The following is a 12653-nucleotide window of genomic DNA, read 5'->3' as shown; positions in this document are numbered from 1 at the left end:
ACAAACCCAAATTTGTTCTAATGTCTTTATATTTTCTTTCAATTAACTTTTTGGCTGCCATTGACGGTGAACTGGGATGGTCTGGCATTTAAAAAAAATGGAGAGAATCCAACTGGAAATAAGATACCAAAGTCAATCAAACAGTTAAAAAAAGAAATTACAAATTTAAGAGACCAACACGTTGCAAAGGATTTATTTGTAATTGTCAAACATTAGGATTTGTACAAAACCAAAGTGAGGAAAAAACACGTGAGGCCTTTGCGTCTTGGAAAGACATTGAAGGGAATTCTAAAATGTTTCAAATTTGAGGTATGCAGAATGGCTTTGCCTTCTAAATATCACATGGCTGTGGTTTACACACACGCACACACATACGAGCAAACACATTCACATCAGAAGTTGATCCTGACACCAATGAAACGTCGCAGCTTTTCACTTTCCGAATTGAAAAAGACGAAACACGTCCACCTGCCTTTATTCACTTTTGAAATTACAATACAAATACAAATAGAAATTTGCATGGAGCTCAGCTTTTTGTTTTAAAAGGAGTCGCGCACAAACACAGTGACATCATGACCATTTGTTTTCTTTTCTAAAGAAAGGCTGCACCGATACCATTTTTTTTATACCCTAGCTGGCGGCCATCTTGGGTAGGTCAACCAGCAGTTGGCAACTCAATTTCAAAAGGTATACATATTCCGTCGGCATGTATCGGTATCTATACTGATATCGGTGCAACGCTTGTAAAGTATGAATTCTTCAAGTGAAAAAAAAAGTCAGCTTGAAGTAATTCATCCAACCAGGGCATTGTGAAAAACTGATGTTTTAATTGAGGTTTTGTATCAACTGACAAGCAGAACTATAAGATTCTTTTTGATAAGTTGCCTAGTTTCTACCAAATTATGATAAATTGAATCTTTATTCGCAGAATTTTTCCAGGGCGGAATTTCTGGTTTTGTTGCCGGAAATAATCTTGCTTGAAAAAAGGAAAAACCCATGACTTCACCTGGAAAAATATAAACTACAACGTAATATATATTTATGCAAGCGACGTATAGCGATAAGCGGAACAATTACCATATTTTCTTGTGTATAGTGTGCTCTTTTTCGCAAAAAAAGTCTAATTCAGATGAGTCTCAGAGCGCAATTCCACTGTTGACCACTAGACGGCAGTGAAATTACATGGACACAAATGAGACAAAAGATGACATTTAGGAAATATTTCAGTTTAGTTTTATCGCCTGAAAAACTGAATTTAATTGAGTTCCATTTTACTGTAATGGAAAATACATGATTAAAATGTTAATAAAATAAATAAAACCTCGGGCTGTGAAATGATTACATATTTTATTCGCGATGAATCAACTTAATAATTTTAATAAATATTTTTGTTTTCAATAATGTATTAAATACTACTTCAGAATTAATTATCGAATGGATTCTTCAATTTTTTTTTAACTCATTGCCCACTGTTGACAACAAAAGACGTCCAATTCAGTTAAACTGCTCAACTGGTTGCAAACATCTTTCAGCGCGATTGACGGCGCTGGACGTCCAATCCATTTTGCCTGGGAAAGGCGAATGACCGTTCGCTCCGCCAGTCCAAACGGATTGGACGTCTAACGGCGTGAATGGTAAAAATGTGTTTGTTAAACGAGTGTCCTATAAAGAAAAGCAGCATGCCACTGTAATGGGCAGCACAAAGTAACGCAAACACACACACAGACACGCAAAGTTAAATTCTTTAGTGTTTTTAGCCCTTAGTGTCAAGTGTCCCTTAGTGTCCTTACGACCCCATTAAAGTGTCCGCTCTGGATTTGACCTCCACGACACGGGGTGGACTCGTCCATTTTTGCACAATGTGGGCCTTTAAATACAGTCGAGTTGGTTGCGGCCGACGCCGAGGAGTTGACACCATTATTATTATTATTATTATTTGTATTTATTTATTATTATTATATATTTTTTTACAAAATACAAGTTGCGGCACCCGCCCGCACGCAGGAAGGGGAATTATGGAAGCTGTGACGTATCAATTTTGACTTGAAATAACATTTTTGAGCACGCCAGTGCCATTTTGACTGATAGTTTTGGCATTTTTAGATCAAATGGCAACATTTGACAGATTGGACCATTTTCAACAGGTTAATCTTATCAAATGATTGGGTTAATTGCAATATTCATTAAATGAGCACGTTTCCATGCTCTTGACATCAACTGAATGGAAGGCTCTGGTAATGTTAGCGTTCAGAATTGATTCATCGCAAAGTTAGTCTACAGATTAATCCATCAAATTCATTTGGTAATATAGTAGTTATAAGGTTAATCTATTTTTGACTCATCTATCAAACGCCTCGAGTTATCACCAATAGGTGTCTAATCCATCTGAAGCGCATTTGTTGATGGCGGATGAAAAAGACGGCGTGGCGTTTACTTATGTTTCAAAGAAGGCGGAAGCGCGCAACTCAGACGGTAACTTCGTTCTTACTGGCAGTCCTCATGGCGTGGGCGTGGCCGGCGTGGCCGGCGTGGCCGGCGGCCGGGATGAAGTGGAGCTGCTCCAGGGTGTTCTGCCGCTTCCCGGCGAAGGCGGCGCGGCGGGCGCCGGGGTGCCCCTCCCAGCCGGCGTGCTCGTGCCCCGAGGCGGGCTGCGAGTTCATCTTGATCATGTGGTGGCGCTCGGCCGATGGCGGCGTGCAGATGTTCTGCTGCGACTGCGCCTTGTGGTGGTGGCTCAGGCGGCCCATGGTGGGCACCATGCCGCCAACGCCCCGTTCCGACATCAGGCCCATGGCGAAGAGATGATCCTCCAGACAGTCGGGGGACACCAGGAGACGCTCGTGGGACCTGCAAGTCAAATGGTGTTTCATTTTCAACAAATAATCTTTTTCATAGCTATCAAGAAAGACTTTTAAAAAAAATACATGATCTTTTTCTGTTGGTATTATAAAGTAACACTGTGCTTTCAAAATGACTCCAAAATATTTACTAAATATATTCATTGCTTGATTAGTTAGTTTTAGTTTAGCCCCAAAATGACTTTAAAAAAAAAAAAAAGTAAACAGTGAATATTGATTTTGGTGACCTGCGCAGCGTTTGCGAGGCGGCGCTCCTTGGGCCGCCGCTCATCACGTTCCTGTAGTGTTGCTGTTGCTGCTGCTGCTGCTGCTGATGATGATGCTGGTTGCCCAGGAGACGCGCCAACGTGTTGCCCTCGCCGAACGCCAGCAGCTGGTCCTGGGAGCGCACGCGGCGCGGGGGGCGCTCAAAGCTGTAGCCCGACGGCACCGGCAGTGGGTAGGGGTTGGGCGTGGAGGGCGGCGCGTAGGCGCGGGGGCGGGAGCCCTCCAGCGGCAGCGTGCCCCGGGACGAACCCCCCGCGTAGTCGCCCGCCCACGGCAGGTGGTGCTGCGACGAGTAGAAGGTCGGCGGCGCGTTGGTTGAGCGGCGCTTGGAAGAGTAGAAACCCGAATACTCGTCCAGCTCTCGCTCTGAACAACCCAAAAAAAAATGTTAGTTAGCATTTTTTTTTTAAACAGATTGATATAACAGATGTCACGTCGTTAGCAATTTGACTTTGATTTAATTTTGCAGGGCACGCTTAATTTAGTTCTTTTGGTGTGAATGTCAACTTGACGACATTGACAGCGACGGGTGTCCAAGCAGTTTAAGGAGGTCATTTGGTTGTCAGGGAATGATGACGTAGAATGCATAGATGAATCACATTAGATTAAGATCAATTTCAAATCACGTGCCATTGTCAGCAACTAAACGCCCAATCCATTTTGACGGCAAATTCATCGATGAATCGCAAAATGGTTTGATGGATTAATGCAAGGGTGCCAGACCCGATCGGGTTGGTTCGCGGGCCGCATTAACGTCAACTCCCTTTCATGTGGGCCGGACCATTTTAGATATTATATTTAGATTTTTTTAAATAAATTGATTAAAAGAACTGGATTAAAAGCAACATTAAAAACAATGTTTATTTGAGGGGTTTTTTCTTAGTAAGGGAAAATTTATTTGAATCATTTGTTTTTCATTTCAAAAGGATTTTTTTTTAAATTATTTTCCATACTAAAGTGGAAAACAGAAAATATTTTTAGATATTACAAAATGATTTTTGAACTAAGAACACAAAAAATGGATTTAAAAAAAATGAAATTATTGATTTAAAAGGGGGAAAATCAGGAAATATTATATACATCTTTATTTTAATTTGATCCTAAAACAGAAAGTCGGCACTCATGATTGACTTTCCCGGGCCACACAAAATGATGCGGCGGGCCAGATTTGGCCCCCGGGTCGCCACTTTGACACCTGTGGATTAATGTATCGAATTCATATGCAACATGATTCGATAGCTCATTCTATTATGAATTTGAACACATTGATCATGTTTTAGTGTCGCTGCCAGCCCTCAAAGTCCAAATGGGTCGGGCGTCGATAGCATTTTAAGAGTGGATGGGGTTTTCCATTTAAAAAAAAGCAGTAATGAAGATACATTAGCAATGTGCGAGTGACGGTGACCTAGATGCAAATGCCCGGACGCCCGCCGTACTGACCGAGCTTCTTGAGGGAGCTGTATCTGCTGATCTCGGGCTTGACGGCCGTCTCGTAGGAGGGCGGCAACTGCGCCAGGTTGTGGAAGGAGTGCGAGAAGGAGGCCTGGCTGGAGCTGTGCCGCATGCTCCCGCCACCCAGGCTGGGGCCTTTGCCGCCGCCGCCGCCGCTGGCGATCAGTTTGGGGCCCGAGGACAGCTGCGGGGTGCTCATGTTGTTCAAGCGGGCTCCACGCTCTGAAAACACAAAAATGGCAGCTTTAACGGACAGCTCTGAGAAAGTCCAAATTGTGGCATTGTGGCGGTGTGCCTGTGTGTGTGTGTGTGTGTGTGTGTGTGTGTGTGTGTGTGTGTGCGCGTGCGTTTTTATTTTTCTTTCACCGGTCGAAGCTGGCGCATTTAGGCGGCGCGCTAATCGATAGGCGCAAAAGGGATGGGAATGCTTTTATGTAAGCGCGCTCACGTGGAGGAGGGAACCGCGACGCTCACAAACACATTTGTGCACTCCGGTGTTATTAAGTGACGTGAAGAAAGACGACGCGGGGTCACGGAGCGTTCCCGTTTGTGGTGTCGCTTCCTGTCTGGTCCTCGGTGGATTCGAGGGTCGCCATCTTGTCAGCGTTACACAACAAAAACACACGCTAAACAGCTAATGACTCAAGCTTTCGGTGCTCAAACAATGTCCACTTCAGAAAAACTGGCATCTATAGAATTGGTCGAGTAATCCCGTTTTAGCTCCATTGACGGCGATTAATATCCAATCCATATTGAGGGGAAAACATCATTGATAAATTGCAACAAGTAGATGAACTGCAAAATCATCTTCCAAATTCATCAGTTAATGGCAACATTTTTCAACGGATTAACTCATTCAGTGGAAATGACGCCATTCACGTCAACGCACCTACAATCCATTGAAATTGGGAGGAGCCAAAAGCAGCTGTTGCACGTAAACATCAAATGACGTCCACATGAAATATTTTCACAAATCTCCAGAGAATAGCCTGTAGAACAAATGGCATTGCTTTTTTTGTTGCCTTGGAAACGGGCTGAGCCCTCGGCGACGCTGAGCGTTGCAGGCAGCGAAGGGGCGGGGCATGTAAAAGCTCGCATGTGAGTGATGTGGAGGTCAAAGAGGGGGAGGGGTGGCTAGCATTAAGCAGAGGACAAAACACAACATACAGAATCAAAAACACAAACTAAGGCACGTTGTGTTATTACGGTCTCAATTGATTCCTACCTAAAGCTATTCTACCGTTGTTGCCTCAATGTGCCACAACATGGCAACAACCCTTTCGGTGGAGCTCCTCAACTCACTTCAATGTGAATATTTGGCACCTAGATGGCACACTACCAGGCCTGCACATGTAGTTTGGCCATTTGAGTCCATTGATTTGCATTCGTTTGTAAAGCAAACCTGACACATCCAAGATGGCGGACACAGCGACATATTGCGGTCAACATTCAACTCGCTTAATGAGGGGTCTTTTTATGACCATTTTTCTGCGCTGTGTTTCTGACGCGTACGTCACCTGACAAACTAGCCGACTAGCTAGCGGTCGAGGCCGGCCGGGCGAGCACGCGTGTCATCACCGCGAGACGCGAAAGGAAATCCGGGGATACGGAGGAGACACTCACTGCGGTTGTCCTTGCTCTGCAGGATGGGCGTGTACAAGTTTTTGGCCGTACGCCCGTCGGAGGGGGTCAGCATGTTGTTCCGCTCGCCGTGCTGAACCGGACTGGACTGGTGGCGCAGGATGTCCACCAGCGACCTGCCGAAGGCCAAGCGTGGATTGCCGATTCCTTCCCACGGGACAGGCGAGCGCTCGGGAACGGATGGCTCACCTTGGCATGTTGGCGTCTCGGTTGGCCGGGCGGCGCGCCACCTTACTGAAGGCGATCCGGACGCCCACGGCCACCACCAGCGTGAAGGAAATCACTCCGCCAATCACGTAGGCCGTACTGAAACGAGAAGTCATTGGCGTTGATAGACCTCTCATCAAATGGCGTCCGGTCATCTTTCCGCTCTGTGACTTAATGTTCCCTGCCAGACGACTGACTTGAAATGGATTGGACTTGGAGCGGCACAGAGTTGACTTTTCATAAAGTTCTTTACAGCTAAATGTACAAATGGAGATGTACAACTGCAACATTTCAGTGCCATTGAAAGACGTTCAATCGATATTGACAGGTGAGGTGGAGAACAATATTTGACAGATGAATCGCAAATAGCAATAATCTTGTCAAGGTTTAGTTCAAGCGAACGCGTTATTTGAAACGTACCGCGGAAAAAATGGTGTCCAACCCACCTGCTGTTCTGCTGATGTAGAGTCTCAAAATCCGGGTCGGGCTTGTTGGCGGGCACGGTGACGGGCACCTGCGGGTCGGCCCAATCGGGCGACTTGTAGTTGGTGCAGGACTCCTGGTACAGACGGTTGCGCTGGTGCTTGCAGCAGAAGCGGTAGTGACACGTGCCGCAGCAGTAGATGTAGCTTCCCTCGGAGCAATTGAAGGGGCTGTCGAAGTGACCCATCACGTCGAAGTAGCCCCTGAGCCAACAAACGCAATCATCCACAAAAGTTCAACGTTGAAAAAAATTCAAACTCATTGAAAGGCCAACAACCGATGTATTCAACGTTTGTTGACGGCTAGCATGGGTCGCTAGTGAATCTTTATAATTGAATATGATTTCCGGGTGATCGTACCTGCACACGTCCACGTCCACCAGCTGCCGAGGGGCCGGAGCCACCTGGGCGGCGCCCAGCGGGGGCTTCAGGGCGTCGGCCGTCACGTTCCTGGGCAACATGGTCTGGGGGAGGGGCTTGGGGGGCGTTTCGGCCGCGTCCTCCACCTCCGCCGTCTTCGGCGGCGCTTTGTACCCCGTGAGGAGGAAAAGGGCGGCGCGCTGGGCGGCCGCGCCGTCGGGCGGCGACGGCTTCCTGACATCGTTATCGGTGGTTACCGTGGAAACAGCAAGGCAGGAGAAAAGCAGCAGGGAGCGGCAAAACATCCCCGGTGAGTTTGCGGCTCTCGTCGTCATGGCGATGCTTGGTTTAGAAAAATCAAACAAACAAAAAAAATCAAAAGCAACGTCCGTTTCAGGACAGGTTATATAAAAAGCTATGAAAATTTTGGTCTGGAACCTGAATGTAAACGTGAAGGGGTCCTTGTGTAAACGCAGCTCGTTGCTAGGCGACGCCCTGGAAATGTAAACGCCGGCATCATCCGAGCACAAAATGGACGCCGATGGAGTGTAAACATTGAAATGTAAACTTTTCTGGAGCGGCGGACGAATGAGCCTCAAGGCAAACGCGTGATGGGAAAAGCCGGGCTTAAGCACCCTGGCGTCTCGACTCCGGGGCGCAGTTCCGAGAGCGGCTCGGGTCCGGTTCTGGCTCGGTGCCGCCTTTCCGAGCGCCACACCTGAACGGGCCCCGATTCATCCGTCGGCCACGCCGCTGCCGTAAAGGGGAGGAGGGAGCGTCGAGGGGAGGGAGCGCCGTCACCACGCCCAAGTCATGGCAGCTCTGATGGCGTTTTTTGCTTGTCGTCTTGACGCGCCAGTCACTTTGGCACTGGCGCTTGCTTTGGGACATGGGGAGAATCTCACGCTCACGGTTTTCTCCAGGGTCTCCTCACGCTGCAATAAATGCATATTATTGAAATTTTTCATTTAATTAATTGGCTCCCGTTGAAGGTGATGGACGTCCAATTCATCTGGACTGGAAAGGGTTGGCCGTGATTGGCCACCCTCCCAGTTCAAATGAATTTCCATTGAATTTTGGGGTGAGGAGGGCAAAGGTCAAAGAGTTATGTTTGTATATTTGGCTAACTGAGGAATGAAGAATTATCAAATGGGCAGAATGTTTGGAATATGAAACAAAATATGTATAGGTATAAAGGTCAAAGGTCAAAGACGGTTTACTCCAGAACAAATTAAGAAATTGTCATCTAATTTGCAGGATATGTTTGGAATATTAAACCAAAGAGGTGATGAGGTCAATAGGTCACAAAGGTTTCTATGAACTTAGTGTTCACAATCACTTGAGAACTAATGAAAGGAATAATTTTAAAAAAAATGATGATGAGGATGTTTGGAATATGAAATAGAATAGAATCACATTTTGGGGCAATTGGGTAAAAGTATAAATTTCCTTTTTTGATACTTAACTCATGGGCGGGCATTAATATCATGGGTTAATCACAACATTATTTGATTAGCTGCCATTGGGTGTCTACTAGTGATACATTTTTTGTGTGAAATTCAGAATTTGAGCCAAACAAATTCCAAGCAAGGAGTTTCCCCCCCCCCAGTTTTTTTTTGCACTTTGGCTGCGGCATCCCCAACGTTTGGTACAACGCACCAGAGGCACCCACGGAAGGCACGTGGGCGGGCGGCCGCTCGTTGACTCGACTCCGACGTGGGCGAACGAAAAAAAATGATAAAATAGAAAATTTCAACGTGCAAGCAACATCATCGCCCTCGCCAACGCTCGCTCGGCTCCGGGCGCGTGATGGCCGACAAAATAAAACAGAAAAGCCATGCAAAATTATGGGGAAATTCAGTTTTGGGATGGAAAAAAAAAAATGGAGCATTTATTTTCAATGTACAATTTTGTTCTTATCCTGTAAATTAAAATGAGTCAATGGCAGCCAATGAGTTCATCTGTCGAATAATATTGCAATGGAATGATATATTAATTTGTTCATTCATTTTGCAATCAATCTTCGATTTATTTTATTATTATTTTAGAACTGGCCTTCACAATAGATTGGACGTCTGTTGTCGTCAATGGTGTTGAAACATGATATTTGGCTGTGAATGTGTTAGTGATGGATTTATCTGTCAAATGATGTTGGGTTCAACAGATTTGATAGATTAATATGTTTGCGATGAAAATATATACTGGAATTTACCTATGAATTTTAATGTTCTACTGAAGTAAAAGATTTAATTAAATGAATTAATGAGACCTGCCAGTTATCAATGGCAGCCCAAGATTAAAAAACAAGGATTCATACATTTAATTGTCCTATTTAAATGAAATAATCAAAAATGTATTTTACGTCTGCATTAAAATGATAGGTGTAATGTATATAATATAGCTGCATCTTCTATTTGAGTTTTTCTATTTTAGTATGTACTACAATAAAGCAATAATCGAAGATTTAAAAATAAAGGATATCTATTTGGAACCACTAAGCATCTAAATCAACAAATTAACCAGTTCAAAAAAGCTGAAATTTGATTTCTTTTTTTAAATGAGCCATAACCGCCATTGACAGCAGTAGACGTCGAATCCAATCGGACTGGAATGACGACCCGTGTCGCAATAAATCCCAGGAAGCGCAATGTGTGTGCGTGTGTGTCTCAAAACATGTGACATCAGCATCACGCATGTGGGCCTCCAGTGGGAGTGCGATGACGAGTTCAGGTGCACAAACGACGCACGACAGTTGTGTTGATGTCGCGCATACATGGGGGGAAAAAAACATCAACCATGTTAACTCGCTGGCTGCCATTGACGGTGCTAGACGTCCAATTCATATTGACTGCTATGAGGCAAAAAAATTCATTGAGAAAACAAAAAGGGAAAAAAACATTAAAAATGATAACGCAAGCACACTTCCCACTTCAGATGGCTTAGACATCTATCACCATCAATGGATTAAAGAAAATGCCAAAATATTCCTGGTTACTATCAATAGTAGCCCCAAATCAATAATTGAGTAGCCACACTTTTGCAATCAAATATTGTATCCAGATACATTTCTGTATTTACACTTTCAATACTTTTGACAACCATAGGAGACACCCAAACCATTTTAAGTTGGAGGGTGGCAGTAAATTAACCAATGTTCATTGCCTTCCTTCTCACTTCAGGTAGATTGGACACTTAGCCCCGCCAATGAGTTAACAGGGAAATAGCAAGAGTGGCGCAAAATCAAATGTACCCTATGACAACACTTTCTGCTCCAAAAATGTAAACGAGTATCGATATTTTTGCCATCAAATATCGTATTCTGATACAACATTTCGGTATTGATACTTTTCAGTACTTTTGACAACTCCAGTCGACGTCCAATCTGCTTAAAGTTAGAGAAAATGGTCATTCGCTGCCATCCCTTTCACTTCAAATAGATTGGACGTCATGCAACGTCAACGGCAGCCCACGATTTAACAAGAAAAAAACTAAAATATCCTACAATACATTGTATTGCAAACTCTAATTCACCCCCAAAAAAAATTCTGATGCCGAAAATAAATAACGGAGTATCCGGATACATTTCAGTCTTGATACTTTTCAATACTTTTGACAAGAGATTATGAATATGTGTGCACGTTAATGACAAAATAAGACTATGTATGATAGTATATGACAGTGTGTTAGTGTATGTAATTGTGTGTCTTTTGTCTCCCTTGTGCACGCGACGTATGTGTACTATTGAGCCAAGATGGAGGTTTGTTGCATTGTGCAAAACGCGCGTGCACGAAGAGGCGCGAGCGCGTGGCGGTAACACTGCAGCACCAGCAATACCCCCATTTCACCCCCTTTTGTGTGGGTTTGTCTTAGGTATTCTTTTAAGAGGAGAAAATAAGGTGTAAACGGCTGAAAACATGTCTAAATAAGAGTAGTGTCAGGTGTGATGGAAGAGGACGCACCTGTCGTATTGGAGCGTGGGGGGAGGACGAGACCACGTCGAAGCTGCCACGTCCATTTCCCGTGAGATGATGGATAAAAATGATAAATTAAAGAAGCGAGGGGGGACAGTCTGGTGCGCATCCGGGCAGCTTGTTGGTTTTCTCTTCCTTCTGATGTCGAGTCGACGTCGTCTCTCGGCCGTGCGCCGCCTCGCAGCTTTTTTTCCCTGCCCCCCCTTTTTTGCCCACGTTCGCCTGGTTCAAGTGGTGCCAATCAGCCAATGAGCAGGCGAGTTGTCGTCGCACTCGCAGCTGATTGGCCGAGGCGCGACGACCGCAGCAGGTTCTGCACCCTAAGGAAAAGAAATACGTATAGCAAACATTATAACCAGTGTTTAACTTTAACAACAGTTAAACGCGAGAACAATAGTGTCGTAGTTGTTTTCAAAAGTCTTTGGGCTTGTGGGCAAACTGGGAGCTCAGGAATTGTGTTTTTGTGGATTTGACGGGTTTTTTCTGTCAATGGTAATTAACGAGTTACAAAACATGGATGAGTCCAATTCGTTTGAATTAGTAGGAGTAGTGGTGGACACTTTCTGTTTTCTGTACCATTGACAGTGCTAGATGCCCAATAATTTAGACAAAGGGAAGCAAATGAATAAATGTTCAAGTTAAAATCACCAAATAGTTAAAATTGACATTTGCGGCACATCTCTCGGTACAATTGACGGCTCTACAAGTCTAATTTATTTGGACTACATGAGGAGATTGGACGTCTAATCCCGTCAAAGTTGGTTATGCACTGCAATAGGCAACTTGTATTTTTTTAGTCAGAGAGAAAACGGGTGACTAAAAATTATTACTACTTAAAATTCATGAGGTGACTCAGGCATCCAATTAGGACTCCTCCATGGTGAGGTGTTTCTGGCATGTCCCACTGGGAGGAGCCCCCGGGGTCAAGGAGGAAACGCTGGGGAGACCACATCACGTGGCTAAGAAAGCCTCGGGATTACTCTGGAGAAGTGGTTGGGGAAGATAGATGATGAAGTCATTTTTAGAATACAAAATAAGGTAACAATACACCTCATATTAGAATTTGGAAGGTGTCGGGACACCCAGAATAAGGCCACGCGCCTTCAAAAATCTGACGAAGCGGCTGGGGAAAAGTTGATATTTATGCTTGAATTTGTGTGCAACAAAAATATGTATTTGCTTAGCAACACATTGCTACTCAACAGCATTGTTTGCAGGGAAAGGAGGCCGGCCCACGTGTGACCCGGCAGCCTTCATCTGCTGCTGGTGCTGCTGCTGCTGTCGCTATGGAAACAGGCGACCAGCCACGAGTGACCAGTCTTCCCCCCAAAAAAGCATTCACTAACCCAAAATTGAAATATTTTCTGTCGTCTTCCTTTCTTCTTCTCCGGTGAGCACTTCAAATGAGCGTCCTG

At 44.8% G+C, this 12653-nt stretch overlaps 1 protein-coding gene across 1 annotated transcript; it reads right to left on the bottom strand.

Annotated features, from left to right (window-relative positions):
- Positions 1-177: 177 nt before the first annotated feature.
- LOC144066872 (protein shisa-7-like) lies at positions 178-11558 on the bottom strand. The gene is made up of 8 exons (XM_077590275.1): positions 11227-11558; positions 7268-8202; positions 6872-7111; positions 6408-6524; positions 6201-6334; positions 4566-4799; positions 3086-3491; positions 178-2847 (listed from the first exon to the last, which is right to left on the bottom strand). The coding sequence occupies exons 2-8, from the start codon at positions 7600-7602 to the stop codon at positions 2466-2468; spliced, it is 1848 nt and encodes a 615-aa protein (XP_077446401.1). The 5' UTR covers positions 7603-8202; positions 11227-11558; the 3' UTR covers positions 178-2465.
- Positions 11559-12653: the final 1095 nt, after the last annotated feature.

The sequence above is a fragment of the Stigmatopora argus genome, chromosome 21 (assembly GCF_051989625.1).
Source record: "Stigmatopora argus isolate UIUO_Sarg chromosome 21, RoL_Sarg_1.0, whole genome shotgun sequence".
Classification (NCBI taxonomy): domain Eukaryota; kingdom Metazoa; phylum Chordata; class Actinopteri; order Syngnathiformes; family Syngnathidae; genus Stigmatopora; species Stigmatopora argus.
The sequence above is the reverse complement of the archived record's forward strand: the minus strand, read 5'-3'. Positions and strand labels throughout refer to the sequence as shown.